This window comes from Oculina patagonica, chromosome 1 (genome assembly GCF_052425735.1).
Source record: "Oculina patagonica isolate OP01 chromosome 1, crgOcupat, whole genome shotgun sequence".
NCBI lineage: Eukaryota > Metazoa > Cnidaria > Anthozoa > Scleractinia > Oculinidae > Oculina > Oculina patagonica.
Genome location: NC_135758.1, coordinates 37,547,147 through 37,568,768, shown reverse-complemented (window position 1 = coordinate 37,568,768; position 21,622 = coordinate 37,547,147). Strand labels below are relative to the sequence as shown.

The 21,622-nt window shown below is 37.4% G+C and overlaps 2 protein-coding genes across 3 annotated transcripts in view; one reads left to right on the top strand and one right to left on the bottom strand.

Moving 5' to 3' along the window:
• The window catches only part of LOC144628759 (uncharacterized), a 34,166-nt gene continuing 12,544 nt past the window's right edge, over positions 1 to 21,622 (bottom strand). For both annotated transcript variants that reach the window (XM_078486880.1, XM_078486887.1), the window contains exons 10-13: positions 2,275 to 2,425; positions 1,585 to 1,641; positions 898 to 989; positions 1 to 357 (exon numbers count right to left, since the gene is read on the bottom strand). In XM_078486880.1, the coding sequence (XP_078343006.1) occupies positions 121 to 357; positions 898 to 989; positions 1,585 to 1,641; positions 2,275 to 2,425 (537 nt within the window). In that variant the 3' untranslated portion in view covers positions 1 to 120. The remainder of the gene's footprint in view (positions 358 to 897; positions 990 to 1,584; positions 1,642 to 2,274; positions 2,426 to 21,622) is intronic.
• Positions 3,730 to 18,923, top strand: LOC144628823 (uncharacterized). Its single transcript, XM_078486939.1, has 5 exons — positions 3,730 to 3,759; positions 12,818 to 12,880; positions 13,031 to 13,075; positions 13,432 to 13,512; positions 17,894 to 18,923. Exon 5 carries the CDS (start codon positions 17,905 to 17,907, stop codon positions 18,487 to 18,489), a length of 585 nt encoding a protein of 194 aa, XP_078343065.1. The 5' UTR covers positions 3,730 to 3,759; positions 12,818 to 12,880; positions 13,031 to 13,075; positions 13,432 to 13,512; positions 17,894 to 17,904; the 3' UTR covers positions 18,490 to 18,923.

The window sequence follows — 21,622 nt, the reverse complement described above, 5'->3', positions numbered from 1 at the left end:
AGTGCAATAAAAATGGCCTTTTGACAGTTTGGGCTAATATCATTTTATACAAGTACATGTATACATATTTATATTATTGTGCATTTACGCTATGCAGATCTTAAACTGGCCCCGTAGTTGTTATATTAAACTGTCAATCGGCAGCAGTGATGGGAGGACAGAGTCCACTCTGTTACACCAGAAGTTTGCGCACGTACTGTGATACTGTCGACCACCATACATCAGTTTCCCATCGGCCTGTTTTGATGTTCCTTGTGTACTCTTGTTCACGTTTAACAGACAGATTCCACAAGCTACACTGCCGTCTTCAGTGCTTGAGATGTGATGCATTGTGAAATCCAGACTTTTCTGTGATGGCTAGTAAATGACAATGAGAGGAAGATAGAAATAATTATCACTGCTAACTTAGTCTAGAGTCACAGACCAGATGTTAGAAAGGGGTGCTGGTGAGGCAAGGGGAAACCTGTAATGGACTTGAGAATTGCATCTAGTCTGTGTCCGAGCCAAGTGGCCCATAAAGCCAGAGCTTATCCCGGTTTCCGTAGCATTTGGCGACTGAGAGTATTGCTACTCCCCCCTGGATGGGATGCTAGCCCATCACAGGGATCACCCCCCAGCAGTAAATTTGCCGGTACACATTTATACACTTGGGTGGAGAGAGGCACAGCGAGAGTAAAGCGTCTTGCCCAAGAACACAACGCAGCGCCCCAGCCAGGGCTTGAACCCGGGCTGTTCGACTCCGAGTCGAGCGCGCTAACCATTTGGCCACCGCGCCTCCCACTGCATCTAAGGGAGTGGTAAAAAATTGCACAAGTAATATAATGTACTTCTGGTGGTTTGTAAACAGAACTGATGTTGTTAATCTTAACATGGTACGACAGTCATGTCAGGACTTACCAAAATGGCTGATCCAGAGAGAAAATTTGCAATGTTCTTCCATGTGCTTTCTATTTCCTGGTGGATATCCTTGAGTTTTGTGTTATTTGGTGCTGGAAAAGGAGCAAATGCATTTTATTTTGGGTATGTGGGAAATGTCTGAAGAAATTTAAAAGAAGGCTGATCGTACATGTAGGGTCATTTAACATTTGGAAGTACACTACAGTAGAACCCCGATAACTCAAACTCGGATAACTCGAACAACCCCGCTAACTCGAACAGACTTCTATTTCCCTTGGATCCACTTTTCAGTCATTTTTACTCGGTTAACTCGAAAACCCTGCTAACTCGAACTGTTTTTCGTTTCCCTTCAGAGTTAGAGTTACCGGGGTTCTACTGTATATTACTTTACTACTTAACACTTAACACACAAACTCTGAAGTTCAAACCCCAAATAATGATTACATTTTTGCTGCCATAAATCAATAATTACTATGGCAACAGGCAGTAAAATTGAAAAACAGAAACAAACGAAATGGATTGAAATCTACCAATCACAACTGACAAATGAGACCTTTTGAACCCGTTGAAGTGAAATCCTGTTTCATGGGAGGTCCGCTTAGATGATTGACAGCAGCAAAAAACGTAACCGCTGATAAAGCAGAGTTCCTGTGTTAGCGAAAGGTACAAATTATAGTATGAAATTACCTGATTTAGTAACTGATGCTTTTATCCTAAGAGTAACTCTGTAGATTTCGACTATGGCTATTAAAGATACAAAAAAAACAATTCAATTTTATGAGCAAATGATTCAAGACATGGACTAATACAAAAATGCTATTTAAAAGTTCGGAAGACAATGAAAGTAAAAAAAAAACACTATGCAGTAGCAAAATGGCAATAAGGAAACCAAAGTATGTACTAAATGTAAGTCTTCACTTGAAATGGTGGACATTTTGAACTGGGGCAAACATGCCACTATGTGAAAATTGCCATTAAAAACTACTATCATGTGCAATATTGTTTGTACAAAATGTTTTATAAGTTTTATAAGTTTGTTTTGTATTGTAAGTAAAGCAAATAAAAAGCAATTGAAATACAAAAATTAATAGTAGTGATGGTGATAATGATGATGATGAAGGTCTTGTTTCTGGTGGCTTATTTCTTTTCAAGTCCTTTTAAGGGGTGACTGTACATACAAAGGAAGTAGAGTAGACTTTCTAATGTTTGAATAGCACTGTTCAGTAACATTTACACAAAATAGTCACTATAAAAACCAAAATAAATTGGTAGATGAATAATTACTTTACAAGCAAAATAACTATACTCTGATCCTTTCCCTTAAGTTATCTTATCGATAGGCTCGATAGGTATAAAGCTGCATATTATCTTAAATACCTGAAAAATATGTAGCTCCTTCCTTGGATTCTAAAACTTCTTCCTTCACAGATTGCTCAGTCATTTTCTGAATGGCCAATGTAGCTGTTGCTAAAGTTAAAAGGCAACTGTTAAGACAACGGCTCCAAGCATTTGCATGTTGATCCATGTCCTGTAGAACAAAAGTCAGTTTACACGTTATTAATCCAGCTCAATAACTTTGACATTGTTTTGGCAATAATCTGAAAAAGAATAATTGGAAATAGTATAATAATTGAGTAAGAAAGTGAATGCAAGAGTTATTTCGATTTATTTTTTCACAAATTCTGAAGGCAAGTAAGCAGCTTACACTTTTTATTAGGCATCTAAAATCGTAGAGCTGTAGAAGCGTGGAATTTAAAATGAAAACGTAGAGTTGCAGAAACGTAGAGATTAAAATGAAAACGTAGACCCATAGAAGCGTACAAATTAGAATAAAAACGTAGAGCCGCGTCAGGGAAGAGTAGAGTTTAGAATGAAATCATAAACCCGTAGAGGAAAACAGATTAGAATGAAAACGTAGAGCCGTAGAAGCGTAGAGTTTAGAATGAAATCATAGACCCGTAGAGGGGAACAATTTAGAATGAAAATATGGAGTAGTAGAAGCGTAGAGTTTAGAATAAAACCGTAGACCCGTAGAGGAAAACAGTTTAGAATGAAAACGTAGAGCCGTAGAAGCGTAGAGTTCAGAATGAAATCATAGACCCGTAGATGGGAACAGTTTAGAATGAAAACGTAGAGCCGAAGAAGCGTAGAGTTTAGAATGAAATCATAGACCCGTAGAGGGGAACAGTTTAGCCGAATGAAAACGTAGAGTAGTAGAAGCGTAGAGTTTAAAACGAAAACGTAGAGCCGTACAAGCGTACAGATTAAAATGAAAACGTAGAGCCATACAAACATAAAGTTATGAATGAAAACGTAGACCTTTAAAAGCGTAAAGTTTAAGCCAATTTAAAGTGATTTGGATGAGTTATTGCTTTGCGAAATTTTGAACACGTGTATAAAGTACACGTGTTCAAAATTTCGCTAAGAAATAACTCATCCAAGTCACTTCAAATTGGCTCGAGGAGCTGACAAACAAGAAAGAACACGACACAGCAACAGTGTAAGTCAATTTTATTCATAAAACGTTGGAATTTATACATCGTAAAACAAAATTGTTTCATTCCCGTACAAATCCTTATAAATTGAGTCTTAAATAACTGTGGCTCTTATCGTTAGCTGACCCCGGGCTTGGGCTGCCTGTGGTAAAAACACTTCAGCTATTACTATCCCAGTGCCCGCAGGTCTAAATTACTCATATATTTATTATAATTATCATCCATCTCAAACACAATAGAAATGATCAACAGGAAAAGGCCTGTAGAAACACCTCTATTATTTTCAGAGCGGACGCGAATTCCAGAATGAATGACGCACTTTGCCTAGTGCCTGCAAGTCTAAACTATGAACTAGTTGTACCTATCGGTAAGTGCCAACGAGCGAAATACTCATGTTTGTTCATAAGAACAGATATTGAATGGTTTTTGATAGAACTATATTTGAAATGACCACTGATATGGAAATTGTATTTTAGGTAATATGCGAAAAAAAGTGTTCATAAATGACACAGGCTTGATAGCCTGCGTAGCAGGCGCCGTAGTTTCCAGCGCGCGTATTCTCGCGATCGCGCACTCTTTTAAACACACTAAAAAACGTACACAGATGTCTGCTACGCTAACTTGAACGGTCAAGGATTATTTGGAGACAAAAATTTTATTCAAGTTAACATTACATTTGCCGTTAGAAGCAAAAAACTTTTGACTTTCTTGTGTGTATTCACATGCAGTAATTTTAGTGAGCGTCGCTTTGAATTGATGTTATTCCTACGCGGAGCGAAAATGCGTGCCAAATAAAATATAAACGGTATTTGATTTGGAATAAATCATCGGTCAAAAATTACTATAAACACAATCAACACTAAAAGGAAGCATTTACCCGACTTCAGCATTCTCATAAGTCAAGAAAACTCTATTTGAATAAACAGTCCGCTTTTGATTTTCATGTCTCTCTTCGATCGTAAATCAAAGGACTCCAAAGTCGAGAGATTATTTCATCGCTTTGAAGACCTTGATGTTCATTTTTTCGGCGGTCGAATTTTCTGTAGGGTATTCTCTTTCCATTTTTATTTCCCTAAAGGTGTATTTATCGGAAAAGGGATGAATGACCACATTGAAGATTTTAACAGCGAGCCGCGTGGACGCCATTTTGGTCATTTGCTCTCTAGCAAAGAGTGAGAGACTGGGAACCAGTTAGGAAGAACAATACAACCCAAATATGGGGTTTACTTACACCCAAATATGGTCAAAAAAAAAGTCCCTTACGCAGAACATAAGATTTTCTCTGCCTATACACTCATACGCACACGGCTCTATGATTCTGCCGCCTCGACAGCCTCACCTCTTGGCTCGGCTGTCTCGTTGGCAATGAAATGAGTGCCATTTTAATACGGTGTGATGACAAAATGATTCAACAGGAAAAATTAAACTGAACTAAATCAAAAGACTTCATACTGAATAGGCAGTTAACATCCCAGAAGTGAAAACTGAAACAAATAACAGTTTTAAAACAATCAATCAGTTTACTCAGTGCAATTGTAAGTATTGAACTATGAATTGCTGAAGTAATAAAACATAGGCATTTCACCCCCATTCGTTTTTATCAGCCACAGCAGCATTTTTGCTTCAGTGAGAAGAAAAACGAAAGAACATCTCTGGGAATATTAAAGATACACAAAGTTGATAACATAATTCTGACCACCACCAGAGCCAATATTCAAGGAGTGAGTTTTGCATTAATGGATTTTTCAAGAGCCCTTGAAAGCTATTCATATAAGTATTCTAATGGGACGCTGACCGGCCTCAAACTTTTGTAATGCAGCTATTTCCTAACAGATGGAAATTCCAAGGTCACAAGAGTATGGAATTCAATCTTCCAGCTAAGACATTTGGTGTTTTTCACAGATCGAACACTCAACTGAAAATGAAACCAAAACGCCACAACAGTTTTCACGGACTTGCTTAAAGGGGCACTGTCACAGGAATTTTGCTACATTTTCGGTCAAAATATAATGGTGCTCAAATTATGACCTAGTGTGTTCGCTCATACTGTTCGGAGGAAACTGAAAAACTATTTAGCACCTGGACTACAAAATTATAAAATTAGATCTTTTAGCGGAAACCTGTAAAAAATTGCTCACAATGTTCTACCTAAAGTAAATCTAGCATACGCCTGTGTAAATGTTGTGTTTGAAGTGAATTGTTGAAGGGAGAGCATGTTTTAATTAATTCAATTAAGTCTCTCCGCGACTTTTTCAATTTAAGATTAAAGCTGTGTGCACTCGTAACTCTTTCCAAGGTAGTAGGTGTTTTTCACAGACAGATCAATTGTGTTAGAGATGCAGTCTGCTTGTGCTTTGAAATATTTTGCTTACCAGTCTCAGGTTTTTTCTCACGCAGCCTAGGTCGAATATATAATTTATTACAAAATATTATTTAGGAATTAAAAAAGAAAGCGAGCAATGAAAAACGAGGTGGCTTTTCATTAGTAAGCTGTTTATTTTCCTTGTTTGATAATTTGCCTATCAGTTATTGGTACTCATGGCATTCAAAATTTAGACCTGCAGGCACTAAGCTTAAATGCCACATTCACTCTAGAATTTGCATCCGCTCTAAAAACAGTAAAGATATGGGGGCCCCCTTTATACCACGCGAACAAAGACAAAGATTAAGCGAACGGCAAAGGCGACTATTTGCAAAAGCAATGCTGTTGCTGCTAAACAGTACCCCCGATTTGGAACAAATCACATGAAATATGCCAAGTCTTTTAGTAAGTTGTTGTTTTTCTTTGTTTAGATTAATTGCATTGATAACGATTAGACCTGCAGGCACTAGGCAAACATCAGTGCCAATTGATTCTGAAACTTTGCATCCATTTTGAAAATACTTCTACTGTTTTGACTGTAACTTTCTTGAAGATTTTCAATGTCTTTCAGCAATGAGGTTTATTTTGAATGGATGGCAGCGACAAATAACTGCTGTTTTCGTGTTCCTGCTCTTTGTGCCCAGTTCTCTCTCTTGAATCAATGGCTACGGACGTTCTGGCGAGCACGTTCTTGTCGACATGAAAACTTCCGCATAAAAGAGCTGACTTGAATGACGCTGTACAGACTATACACAGTCATGTAAAAAACAAGCGTATTTAATTAGTTGCATCATGTTTTACTGAAATGACATTCACACTATTACAGACATTACTCAGTGCAGTTCATTTCAAACACCAACAGATTGCATCTCTAACACAACAGAAATGATAAACAGGAAAAGGCCTGTAGAAACACTTCTATTATTTTCAGAGAGGATGCAAATTCCAGAATGAATGACGCACTTTTGCCTAGCTTACACCAGCAAATCTAAACTATGAATGAAATGAGTGCCAATTTAATACTGTGTGATGGCAAAATAATTAAACAAGGAAAATCACAACCAAAATAAAATAACTCAAACTGAATGGGCAGTTAACAGGACCCTGAAATGAGAACTATAAACAAATAACGGTATCAAAACAATTAAACAGTTTTCTTTCAACTAAGTGTTGTCGTTCTAGAAGAACAAGTGCATGTGTTGTCCTATGTTCAACCTAGGATCTCCCGATCCATGTTCAGTGATAGCACGTGCTCAAACTTTAGAGTACTTTAACCCGTGTAGAATTTGGTGCATTCTATTCTGAGGTTTTGTTAAGTGCCTGCAGGTCTAAATTATGACTGAATGAAATGAGTGCCAACATAACATTGCACGATGTCGAAATGATTAAACAAGGAAAATACAAACTAGATCAAAAGAGTTAAAACTGAACGGGCAGTTAACATGATCGCAGAAGAGAAAACTGAAAACAAATAACGGCATCAAAACAACTAATCAGCCTAGTGCAATTAAGCGTACTAGATGTACAAGTGTGTAACAAAACGTGGGTAAGAGTCGCGTAGGTCTTTCACCCCCATTAGTTTTTATCAGTCTTATCACTGTCGCTTGGGTTTGCCACAGCAGCTTGTTTGCTTTAGTAGAAGAAAAAAAGAAAGATAACTTTGGGAACAGGGTACACAATGTTGTTAACATTATTCTGACCACCGCCAGAGCCAATATTCAAGGAGCATTTAAGAGTTTTGCATTAATGGATTTTTCAAGTGCCCTTGAAAGCTATAAATAAGTATTATAACGGGACCCTGGCAGGCCTCAAACTTTTGTAATGCTTTTATTTCATGGCAGATGGAAAATTACAGGTCTGAGAGGTATAAAACGAGACAAGTGAAACAAATGAATTTAACTGAACTGTGTAACTGCTCGACTGAACTTTGCTTTGATTTGTTACCAAGGGAGCAATCACATCAACAACAGCAACGTTTCCAACCAAAATATTTTTTGAGCAGAAAAATGGCTTGAACACAGTAGAAGTGTCGAAAAAGCCTGGTAATGGAAGCTGAACATCCAAAAACACAAACAGATCGCATCTCTAACACGATTAATAGAAATATTCAACAGGAAAAGGCCTGTTAAAAAAACACTTCAGCTATTACTTTCGGAGCGGATGCGAATTCCATAAGAATGAAGCCCTTTTTTCTAGTGCCCGCAGGTCTAAATTACTCATGTATTTATTGTAATTATCATCGCATCTCTAACACAATAGAACTGAGCAACAGGAAATAAAAAGCCTGTAGAAACACCTGTATTTATTTTTAGAGAGGATGCAAATTCCAGAATAAATGACGCACTAAGGTTTGCCTAGTTCCCCAAGTCTGAACTATGAATGAAATGAGTGCCATTTTAATACGGTGTGATGGCAAAATGATTTAACACTGGGAAAATAACACTGAACTTAATCAAAAGACAAATCAAATGAACTAGTTGCTGAGAAGTAACAAAACGTGAGTAAGAGTCGTGAATAAGGTACACAAAGTTAGGTAGACAAAGTTGAAAACATCATTCTGACCACCGCCAGAGCCAATATTCAAAAACTGAGTTTTGCATTAATAAATTTTTCAAGTCCCCTTGAAAGCTATTCACATAAGTATTCTAATGTGGCGCTGAGCGGCCTCAAATTTGTAATGCGGTCATATCATAACAGATGGAAATTCCAGGGTTACAAGAGTATGAAATTCAGTCTTCCAGCTTTTTAAGGCAATTGGTGTTTTTCACAGATCAAACACTCAACTGAAAATGAAACCAAAACGCCACAACAGTTTTCACGGGCTTGCTACATTTTCGGTCAAAATATAGCGGTGCTAATAATTTTTATTATGACCTAGGGTGTTTGCTCACACTGTTAGGAGGGAATTGAAAAAATATTTAGCATGTGGACTACAAAATCAGAAAATTAGACCTTTTAGCGGAAACCTGAAGAAAAATTGCTCAATGTGTGTGAATGAAGGGAAAGCATGTTTTAATTAATTTAATAAAGTCTCTGCGTGACTCCTTCCAAGGTAGTTGGTGTTTTTCACAGACAGATCGATTGTGTTAGAGATGCAGTCTACTTGTGGTTTGAAATGTTTGACTTCCAGTCTCAGGCTTTTTTTCAGGCAGCCTAGGTCGAACGTGTAAAAGTATTACAAAATGAACGAATGAATGAATGAATGAATGAAATACTTTATTTTAGTGTCAAGGTATTAAGCTTAAAAAAACTAATTGGGGACACTATTTACATTAATTTACACTTAAATTCTAAGAAAAAAGAACTGTACTACATAGATAAATAGATAAATTGATAAATATAATTTACGAATTAAAAAAGAAAGCGAGCAACCAAAAACGAGGCGGCTTTTCAGTAGTAAGCTGTTTATTTTCCTTGTTTGATAATTTGCCTATCAGTTATTGGCACTCACTTCATTCAAAATGTAGACCTGCAGGCACTAAGAGAATTTGCATCCGCTCTGAAATGTGTAAAGATACGGCGGGCCCCTTTATACCACCCGAACAAAGACAAAGATTAAGCTTACGGCAAAAGCAACTTTTTGCAAAACCAATGTTGTTGCTGATAAACAGCACCCCCAATTTGACAAATCACATGAAAAATGCCAAGTTTTTTAGTAAGTTGTTGTTTCTCTTTGTTTAAATTAATTGCTTTCATAACAATTAGACCTGCAGGCACTAGGCAAACATGCTCTATTGATTCTGGAATTTAATTGCATCCGCTGTGAAAATACTTTTACTGTTTTGACTGAAAATTTCTTGAAGTTTTTCAATAATGTCTTTTAGCAATGAGGTTTATTTTGAATGGATGGCAGCGACAAATAACTGTTGTGCATGTTCATGTTCCTGTTCTTTGTGCCTCGTTCTCTCTCCTGAATCAATGGCTCCAAGCTACAGATAGCTACGGACGTTCTGCATGGCGAGCACGATCTTCTCAACATGAAAAGGTCCGCATAAAAGAGCTGACTTGAACGACACTGTACAGACTATACACAGTCAAGTAAAAAACAAGCGTATTTTTAAATACGCAACTAATTAAAATTAGTTGCATCATGTTTTACTGAGATGACATTCATACTATTACAGACATAACTGTAGTTCATTTCCGAAACCAACAGATCGCATCTCTAACACAACAGAAAATAATGATAAACAGGAAAAAGCCTGTAGAAACACCTCCATTAATTTTCTGAGAGGATATGCAAATTCCACAATGAATGACGCACTTTTGCTTAGCACCTGCAAGTCTGAACTATGAATGAAATGAGTGCCATTTTAATACGGTGTGCTGGCAAAATGATTAAACACTGGGAAAATAACACTGAACTAAATCAAAAGAGTTCAAACTTAACGGGCAGTTAACATCGCAGAAGAGAAAACTGAAACAAATATGTAACGGGTTTCAAAACAATGTATCAGTTTACTTAGTGCAAATAATTATAAGTATTGAAGTACTAGATGTAAAAGTTGTTTTTATATGAATATGAATTGCTGAAGTAACAAAACAAGTAGGAGTCGCGAAGGTCTTTCACTCCCATTAATTTTTATCAGTGTTATCAATATAGCTAGGGATTCGCCACAACCGAACACTCAGTAGAAGAAGTAGAAGAAAAAGAAAGATAACTTTGGGACCAGGGTACACAATGCAGTTATGCTGATAACATTATTCTGACCATAGCCTGGGTCGCAGACGAACTAAAACCCCGGTATGGACGGACGGACTAAACCGAGGTTTTGTGACACAAATTCCGGCTGCAACGCAGGCTATTATGACCACTGCCAGAGCCAATATTCAAGGAGTGAGTTTTGCATTAATGGATTTTTCTAAGCTATTCGTAAGTAGTCTTATGGGGCACTGTCTGGCCTCAAACTTTTGTAATGCAATTATTTCATAACAGATTGCTTAAAGGGGCACTGTTACAGGAATTTTGCTATCAAAATATAACTGACGGTGCTAAAATTATTACCTAGTGTGTTCACTCACACTGTTAGGAGGGAATTGAAAAATACTTAGCACGTGGACTACAAAATTACAAAATTAGATCTTGTAGCAGAAATTACTGTTCACAATGTTGACCTAAAGTAAATCTACTAAAAAATGCCTGTGTAAATGATGTTGTATTTATAGAAATGGTTTTTTACTGATTAACTTATAACTCTGCGTGTATTTGATTATTAATTTTTTAAAAACCCGGATTTACGCAGTTCAGTTTCATAATACAAAAGTTAGCAGCATTCACTGGGTAATTAGTTCTGTTGCTTGTCAGCTGGGATTGATCAGCTGAGCTGTGGGTTAGCTGAGGTTATTCGGGTTGTAAGCTGAGTGACTCAACTTTAATTTACTCCATAAAGATTTCCATCTATGTTTATGCAGGACGAAAGGTGTCTCTATTTAGCTTGAGCTTAGTTGACAAATTTTCCGCGTGTATGCATTCACTAATTATGCGGGTTGTAAGCTGACTTTATTCTGCCATCTTTCTATTTGTTTTTTCAAATGCGCAATTTGGAAGTCCTAAGAAATAGGTATGAATAGAATGCACGTATTTTTGTAAATCGATTTCACATCCGAGCTACTTAAAAGACTACATTGGAAAGGAATAAACGCATGAAAGATCAAGTTCTTGAGTGTCCTGATTCCAGTTGTAAGCAGCTAGATCCGATGGTACTTTGGAACCTGTGACAAGTTCCTCTCTCACAGCAAAGCGATTTGCTCCGAGCTAATTTCGCCAGTTGAGTTAAGCGCAACAAGTTTCGCATCATCCGTTTTCCCATTGTTAGAGTTCAGAGCGACAACTGAAAACCCGTTGTCAAAATACACAAAATGCACGTCATGAAGATATTAAGTGAATTGTCGAGGGGCGAGCATATCCTGATTGTTTTAGTCTTTAGGAGTATTCATGACAAAAGGCAGAATTTGAAAAAGTCTGAGCAACTTCTTTAATTTGAGATCAAAACCTTGTGCAAACATAACTCATGATTGTTCGTAACATCCTGTTAGCTAATAGCTTCAGTGCACTAAAATGTAAGTTCAAACAAAACAGGACCATTGTTGTCAGGCTTTATTGTGTAAACACTGATCTCTTTTGGCTTCTGACTTTTCGAAGTTATGCTCGTGAAAGTGCCCCTTTAATTGATCCACATTCGGTCCACGCTACGCGAGAAAAAAAAAACAGCACTGAAAGTTAAACATTTTAAAACACAAACAGATTGCATCCTTAACACGACAGAAATGATCAACAAGAAATAGGGTTGAAACACTTCCGTTTTTTTTTTTTCAGAGCGGATGCGAAATCCAGAATGAATGACACACAATTGTCTAGTGCCTGCAGGCCTAAAGAACTATCATTATTATCGCAACTCTAACACAAAAGAAATGATTAACAGGAAAAGGGCAGTTGAAATGTTCACTCTTATTATTTTCAGAGCGGACGCGAATTCCAGAGTGAATGACGCACTTTTGCCCAGCATCTGCAGGTCTACACTATGGATGATAAGAGTGTCAATTTACTACGGCGAAATGGTTAAACAAGAAAAACAACTAAAAAAAAGAGTTCAACTGAATGGGCAGTTAACAGGACCCTGAAATGAAAACTATAATGGTATATATACATACATGGTATCAAAACAATGTACCAGTTTTCTTTTAATGAAGTGTTGACGTTCTAGAAGAACAATTGCATGTGTTTTCCTACTGGAACTAGATCACAGCAGCATGGAATTTTGTATTCTTACCTAGAATCTCTCGATTCAGTGGTCATGTTCGATAGCACGTGCTCAAACTCAAGAGTTTACATGTGCAGAATCATCGAACTGTCCAGTCACCGAGGAATTCACTTCCCTTCAAAACCACAAGTCAGAATTAGGAATGGAATGAGTTCCAATTACCGATAGACAAGTGATCAAACAAGGAAAAAAAACAACTTTCAAAACTGAAAACAATTAAACTTTGCGCAATTCAAAGCTAAAAGCAAATTAATCAAACTGCCACACCTGTAATCAACGTAATGACATTTTATTCCTTGTAGTGGACATTTAAGACCCAACTGCAGACTTGGGACTACAGTTGGCACTTTGTCACTATTGAAGAGGTATGTTCATTTACGTTTTTATATTACAGTAGTCAAGTTTTTTATCTTCATTTACTAAAATTCATGTTGCTCATAATAACATTATCCGTTTCCGCCAGTTATATATTTTCAAACCGAAGACAGTTTGTAACATTGTTTAATTTGTTTCAGAAGGCAACAAAGGAAGTTTTTACTTTGGATTCAACTGGCAGTCTCGTAAGTAAACTTAATTTATATCACCAAATAACAAATTTAACTAATTAAAAGAAGTTGCAAGCTTGGTGGATTCTTTCCCTTTTGGCTTTCATGATTTATTTTTAACACCGGTACAGTCTAATGAATTGTTTTACAATAAACTTGTAGTTCTAACTTGTTATCCGGAAAAGCAATAAGTGTCGAAACTATGTGTCTTTTAGATATTAAACTTCAGTGAGGGAATATGTGCTATGTTAACTATAAAATAATGTCCCAAAATCTTGAAATTGTAACTTAAAACTGCCAATGCAGTCATATTACGGAGATTGAGAGACTTGCTTCTCCTTACAAACACTTTTTGGAACGTTTGTCTTCAGGTATGAATTATGAATGAAAATCAAGTGCAAATTTACTGAAAGAAAATGATCCAACAGGGAAGAAAAAATCTCGATGATTTGGTAAGTGCAGAATGCAATATGGAACAATTGAAAGTATGATGTTTTATATATGTTCGTGTTTATTTGCTTTACTTTACTTTCGGAAAAACTGTTCACAGGCTACTTGTATTCTTTCCTAGGTGTTCCTTACGTTAATCTTTGCAAACGTAACACGACACTTTCGTTCGTTTGTAACAAAATACTTTTGTTTTCCTTGAAAATGCCGTAACATGAAACTCTTGTTTTTTGTTTGTTTTACGGCGACATCGATGACATTTGTTTAATTTAATTAAGTTACGGTTTAAACTGCACGAAAGACGATTCTCAAAACTAAAGAACAAATCTAATCAAAAAACATCTTTTTCGAAAGGGTTTTTAAAACGCAGTACAGCTAGGATATTTGTTTCCTGGTTATCAGGTGTTCACGCCGAAAATCCCGGTGCAAGTTTTTGCATACCTAATTACGATTTACGAAAGCGCTGTGAACACGTCACACGCTCACTCAAGCATGAAGCCGAGAAGCACGTAGTGTGAAGATTTCTTTCAAGAAATGTCGGAACCGTCACGAAAGCATGTTCAAACACTAAAGCGGCAGAGGTTTTACAAAATAAAACGGAGGTTAGTTCAACCGATGGAGAACAAATAAAAGGAAAGGAAGTGACGGATGTAACATGATATTGTTGTTTTTTTCTCGCAGATCGCTGTGATGCCTTTTAAGTCTAATTAAATTAACGCCACGGATTCTACAGGAATTCAACCGCATTGAAAAGCACACCACGTTAGGCTTTAATACAAAATTTCTAAACACGTCACTGTTATTTTAATTTTCGATAGCTTGAATTTCAGTTTGTTATTGAAACAGCAAACGAGATACTTTTGTTTTTGTCAAAAACATGTAACATACTTTTGTTTTTGTCAAAAACGGATGTAACATGATGTTTATGGTAACGTGATTTATTTTCTGCAAAGAAGGCGACATTGATTATAACACAGATGTTATCAGGTTATCAATTAATTATGAGATGCTAGATCACCTTTTCTAAGAAAACAGCATTGCCATATCAAGAAATATTTCACATGATCTGCTATGACGCCTTACTGTCTAATTCAATTAATTTGTGGTTTTAACTTGGGGCCACGGAGTCTACACGAATCCTTCTGCAGAAGAAAAACGCAATGTTCGTGATGAAGACTGATCTGCGCATGCGTTTAGCACAAAGTATTTTTTCCAGAAAGAATTGTACCACAAGGAGAGCATAGTGCTTTCTGAAACAAATATATACCTTGAGTTCTTCAATTGTAAGTATCGTAATGGACTCCCCGATTTACCAAGGGCACACGGTCAGGTGCTCTCCATCCCCTCCCCCCTTTACAGAAATAATTAATTAATTGATATTAATTAATTAATTGGTGATTAAAAGTTTACACCGCGTTAGCGGTTTAGTGGCTTAGTGGTTTAGTGGTTTAGTGGTTTAGTGGTTTAGGGGTTTAGCAAACGCCAACCCACCAAACCATCACAATAGTGCATTCTGCACTAAAAACAACTTAACAGATAAAAGACTCCAAACTGAGCATAATTATTCTGCAGAAGTAACTATTGGCATTCTAGAAGAACAGGTGTTTTTTTTTATGTCAGAACTAGAATTTTGATTTGGTACAGCTCATTATTGAACTAGGAAGTTGTATTGCCACTTAGGATCACCCAATTAATTTTGTCATTCACATTCTCACACGAAACTGCTTCTTGTATGTTAACAGTTTAAATGTAAGTGTTAATATTTGGCCTAAGCTGGTATCAGAACATGTTTTTGAACATATTATAACAGCCAAGTAGTTCCCCTATGCTAAAGGAAAATCTTGAGTTTTACAATCGACAATCTGGGGGCAAAGCGTTGAGCATATTAATTATTGGTGCATATTATTATCTTCATTATTTTAAACAAAAACATCAAGAGATCAATGTGACTTGACGGCATTTTCTGGAGCCTGAAGGAGCTAGTCAATGAACAAACGAGGAGTAAAAATCTACAGCAATACTACACAGTAAAATGTCTAATAAGAGATTTATTATCCAACGTTTTGTTTGCCCGAAATGCTGACTTTCCATCAGTTTTTTTTTTACTCTTTTGCGCGGTCCTCCTGTTAAACCGGCCGGTCTTGTAGAGTACAAATATTGCAAAGTCATCATCATCATCATATCCTTTATTTAAACACGATAAGGGTTTTAAGCACAATGCTTGTAGGGTCGCGTAGTCATGATAGCTTAAAAAAAAGTGAGTACAGTAGAGGGCATTCATGTTTGCAGTAGCTATACTGACATATTGCGATCTGCGATACTTTTCGTGTAGTACACTGTCACAGTCATCTTTGATCATCTCAACATTACAGTTACAAAATTTTCGAACAACTAATATGCAAACAACTCAGCGAGATGTTTGAACCTATCTTCAATCCTTTCCTATCAGCATATCGCAAACACTTTAGCTGCGAGACGACTCTGATACGCCTCACTGAAGATTGTAAACATGAGGCAGACAAAGGTCACGCAGTCGTCATGTTATCAACGGACATGAGTAAAGCATTTGACTCATTACATCCTAAATTATTACTTGCTAAGATGAAAGCGTACGGGCTATCAGATCCTGCACTGAAACTGATGCAATCGTACTTCAGTAATCGAGAAAATAGAACAAGAGTAGGTAACTCTACTAGTGCTTGGGGGGCGCTTAAACGGGGCTGCCCACAGGGATCATCTCTGGGACCACTGCTGTGGAACATATACCAAAATGATCTGTTCTACGCTGGCGTAAAATCTCAACTGTCTGCTTATGCTGATGACCACCAGCTATATTCCTCCAACAAGGAATTAAGAACAGCCATGGATGAAGTTGAGAAAGATGGGGCAAAGACATCTAGCTGGTACAAGTCAAACTTCCTGGAGGGCAATTACAGCAAATACCAAGCGATGATAATAGCGAGAGATACACAACAGACGGAGTTAGTAATTAACAACAGTAAAATTGATATCACCGATGCATTTAAGCTGTTGGGCGTGATCATTGACAAAGACCTTAACTTTACGGAACATATATCGCAGGTTTGCTTGAAGACTAGCAAAATGATTGGCGTCCTACGAAGGCTGAAAAACCTCATCCCCATACATGCAAAATTGAAGATCTATAAGACAGCATTAGTACCCCATCTAACATACTGTAGCTTGGTGTGGCATTTCTGCCGAGCAAGCGACACAAGGAAACTGGAGAGGATCAATGAGAGAGGACTCCGTACAGTATTCTGCGATCGGGTCTCCTCCTATAGTGACCTCCTAAAACGCGCGGGGATGACCAGCTTGTATAACAAACGATTGCAAGAGATCGCAATTTTCATGTTTAAAGTGAAACATAGATTACTGCCTAGCAACGTAGTAGAGCTTTTTCCTAGATCACCCTCGAGCTATAGCTTAAGGAACTCAGATTTTTACGTACCAAGAGTAAGAACTGTCAAGTACGGGAAACATTCCCTTCGTTTCCTTGGGCCATTGATGTGGTCGAAATTAGACAATAGGGACAAAAACGAAACGTCCTTGCAGCGATTCAAGGCGAACATCAGGGGAAGGGAACTCAGTGGACTTGTCGGAGGAGACACATGCAAAGGGTGTCACCTTTGCAACTCTTGAGCCGAAACCACCCTATAAGTATTAAATATAGGTTCGATATTCCGTATTTTAAAGTAGTATCTTAATTGTAGGAATTAGATGTAAATACAAAGAGTGTTGGAAAATGTAGCATAATTTAATGTAAATAGACCAAAATCGTTTTTGTACTTATATTATATTTTAGTTTAAACAGTGTCCCCGATTAGTAAGCTTAAGGCTAGCTAGAAGACTAGACACTTAAATAAAGTTCTTATTATTATTATTATATTATTATTGTCAATGAGAAATGCAAAAAAGTCTTGTGCTGTATTTCCACATCCAAAATTAACAAGTCGTCAGCAATTCAACTGATCGATGAATACCAAGTAAATTAATCAACTAATCATGTAATGCGCAAGACAAGAAAAAACAATAACTTTTATTTTAAAAGGAATCCTGACTATTTCATCCTAATTTACAAAATTTTTAAGGAAAAAATTACAAACTTATAATAGCGAGTGGTTTTTTATTAAAACCTTGAAATAGTTACAAAACAATAGGTAAGTACTATTAGAAACTAATTCTATTGCTTTCTTGTTTAGTTTTGACTATTAGCACTTATGGTTAGAGGTTGTTTCACGGTTTATATGTAAGGTGTAAAATCACTCTTACGCATTTCTAAACATATATTGTCTTTGTTGTCCAATTATTTGATTCTGCAGATAATAACTTATTGCTTTTTCTTAATTTGTTTGTATTGCTTTATAGGGTCTTTAAACATGGGAGGAGTCCTGATTAAAAACTGCACTGCCGTACCACTCAAGGTCCAGCTATGTCAAGCTGGTGTTTTGTACCACGGTCTCGTCAAACCTGGAGAGAGCTTTGTTAGGGATACCGGTGCTGTGCATTTCACAATCCGTGCCACAGTTAGCGAGAAAGACGACACAGACTGGAAAGACACAGTTTTACCTGTCTTTGGAGCTGTGATTGCAAGCCTTGTAGCCATGGCCACTGCAGGTGCAGGTCTCGTCTTTGCTGCTGGTGTTGGTGCTGCTGCTGTTGGTGTTGGTGGTGTTGTAGCTCTTGGTGCTGTGGAAGGTATAATAAATGGAGCTGTGGCCTTAACTGCTACTGGTCTTCTGACAGCAGGAGGAGTTGTGATGACAAAGGAACTTGCAGAGAAGTTGTTCAAGGAAGCCAAAGAAAGCCATTGTTACATTAGCTCGGCTGGATGGTATTTCGGGGGTAAGAATGAATTAGAGATCCATGGAGGTCCTCAAATTCTGGCTAGTTCCAAAGGTTTTAAGTATAATGGTTCTGCACTTCGTATTGTTGACAAGAACGATCCCAGTAGGCATTCTTAAGCCATTTACTAGCTATTATACAAAGGTAAACAGAAAGTGCCCTTTTGGCCGGCATACATCAGTTCTGTTTGTTATTAGTGTGTGCGTGTGAGCAAACTTGATGTGGAGTTGTTAGTGTGGCGAGTGCGTTGCATCTAATGACTTCTGTTTACTTTTATTATTGGGTGAAAGGCAAATAAAACAATTGATAAATTTGAATCATTTAATCACCAAATTGCGTGGGTTTGATAGAAAAGGTTTTAAGGTGTGTTTTCGTGCTGGTTTCACCATGGAATAAGTAATTGTAGTCAAAGCAAAACAGGTTTAATTCAATCAGGGTGGTTCAATATTATTGCTATGGCGTGACTCTTTATATTTGTGTAGAAGAAGCCTTTCATTTCCAATCAAAATGATCTTAACCCTTTCTGATTGACTTTTGCAAGAAGTACTTACTCATGTTTATCATCATTGTTTGGTTCCATGCGGTAGGCCAAATTCACTGATCTTCGCAAGAAAGTAATGTTTTTAGTTCATACTTTTCCGCTAAGCCATATGTTTTTAAAAGATATATTTCTGGTTGGAGATAGCCTGTTCGAGGTGTTTGGTTAGTTTAGCCCTTTTCTATTGTTTATTTCATTTTCTCTTGGTTATTTACAGCAGTTGAACTGCGTTCGTGTTGGTGTGGATATTTTCTCATGTTGACAATTAATGGGTATTGCATATATAACAATAACAACGTTTTCCTCGTATACTTGTAATATTGTTACTTAATAAGTGCTACATTTATTTTAATATTTAAAAGATTCTATGTAATTCGGTTTTGCTTCAGAGTCGTTTTATTTTAAATAATGAAACACTTGAGAATTTGAGTAGAATAAGTATTTTGTTTTGACACAGTTTTAGTTTGTACCAATTAACTTTCTCTAAAGGTTCCAATGCCAACCACTTATTTCAGTCTGCTGTTCTTAATAGATAGTTATCTCTCATTAAGTCATATCTATCTATTTACTCAAGTGTAACCTTTTCATCTGATGCCCTTGTACAATTGTCAACTGAGAAAAACAAAATAAACGGATTGAGAGTGTTAAAGTTTTAATATTGTTGTTATTGGGTAAAAGCCTAACATGTGCCCTTTCAGCAATTGGCAAATGAACAAAGGTTTTCCTCTAAAAGGAATGGTGGTTTTGTCGCATTTGACATTTGAAAACAGTTTTAATAAGTGGGGATGTACATGTAGTCGTGTGTACTTACTGCACTTCCGGTCAGTGTTGACTGATGCTATCGATATCCACCACCACTAGCTCAAAATGTTGGCCATCACTCGTGATCAATATGTCCAGTGGCGGATTTAAGGGAGGGGCCTGGGGGCCGGGCCCCTCCTTATTTAAAAATGACTCCCCCGCTAAAAATGTTTTGGGTGTTATAACACACACAAATACCTCCCCCCCCCCCCCCACTTAGTTCAAGGTCTGGATCCACCACTGATGTTGGTCATCAGTGGTGAGCATCGGCGGTATATCAGTGTACAGTCAAACCTCTCTAAAGTCGCCCTTTGTTAAGCAGTCACCCTCTACTATCTGGTCACTTATCAGTTTCCAGGAAATCGTTGCCCATACTTTCTGTAAAATGTACCTCTGTTAAGTGGACATGGTCACTGTCTAGACCTCCCAAATGGCTACAGTCACCTAATTAGATTACAATGCAGCATCATGACACGACGATAAGCAAAGCATGTCCAGTTTCACAACATTAAGCTACGTGGCACGAAATCACAGACAATCATATTAATTAATGTTTTGTTCCATGTTGAATGAGAAAGGCAAAACTGCAGATGTGGTTTACAACAAAGACACTTGTTTTTGAAGCAAGAGAACCCGATACGAGCCTCTCCATGCTAACTGTGAATACCGTGGCTGGGCCTGCAGCGTTATACCTGTTGAAGTCGGTTGCCGCAGTTTCATTGCAAGAACAACCAGGTCCTTCCTGTCAAACATCGAAATCCCAGCGAAAACTTTGTGAGCAACAATCAAGACTCTTCAAGAGGAAGCAGAGGCAGCATTCAACTGGATCTGGCAGTCATCGCGCAGTGCCTAAGCCTGCGTTAATCACATTAATATCTTGTTAAACTGCATCCAGCAAAGCTCTCTGACATCTGCTGCCTGGACACTCCTTGTGCATACACCTCACGCTTGCTGTTATTATGCCTGACCAGGCATCACCCAGTGGCATCTGCCACTGGCGGCGCCAGGAACTGTGGTCCCGTTGCTAGCCGCCAAAACTACCATAGTTCCTGGTCGATGCCTAGCAGTTGGCAGTTAAGCCAACTGTTAAGCCAACAGTTAAGCCTCTGTATGAATTCCTTCTTCTGATAGCCAGGCATTAATGCTCTTGAACATGCAATGACCCAAAAATCAAGGCCTTGCATGGGAGTGGTCACTTACAATTTTACATATCTACATTTTACATTTGATGCAGTCAGTGTCACACAAACCAAGCCCCTAAAGCCACTGGGAGCTCCTTAACAAATGAAGAGTTCCGGCTACAACACAAATTAACGTAGTTTCCAAACCAATCTATGTTTTTTTAAAAAAAAAAAAACATCTTTTCCACCTTTTATGTATGTAATGCACAGGAAAATCTTTGCAGAGAATAAAAGTGTAATGATTCAAAAACATATCTCGTTAATCACTTGAAACACATGCTTTTTGCCATTTTGTTTTACGCTTGACCCAAGTACACCTATGCAGCCTAAGTGAAATCAAGGCTTTTTAATTACCCCTTACTTTTAACTGTCCCTCGATGGGATAGATGAAGAAAATAGATGAGGTAAAGATGAGACCAATTCATGCAGTGATTATTTTAAAAATAAAATATATCTCAGTTAGCAACAAAACTTCGAGCTGCATCTGACTTTGGGATTTAGTTTAGTTTTTGGACAGATTTACCTTGTGGATTTGTGCAATGGAAATGGTTTAAATACCAATACATCTTTTTAAGTTTCTGTCTGCACAAGGTAATTATGTTCTCTAAAAATCAAATTAACAGTTTAACAACTTCTAATGTAGATATAAGGTGTGAAACACCTAATTGCAATAACGTTGCACTTACAGAAAACTCACGAGTTTTATCTGCACACTTTGAGTCAGTCTTTTTA

Bases quoted from the DNA above. Each gene is read 5' to 3' on its own strand.
- LOC144628823 (XM_078486939.1), top strand. From the start codon at position 17,905: ATGGGAGGAGTCCTGATTAAAAACTGCACTGCCGTACCACTCAAGGTC.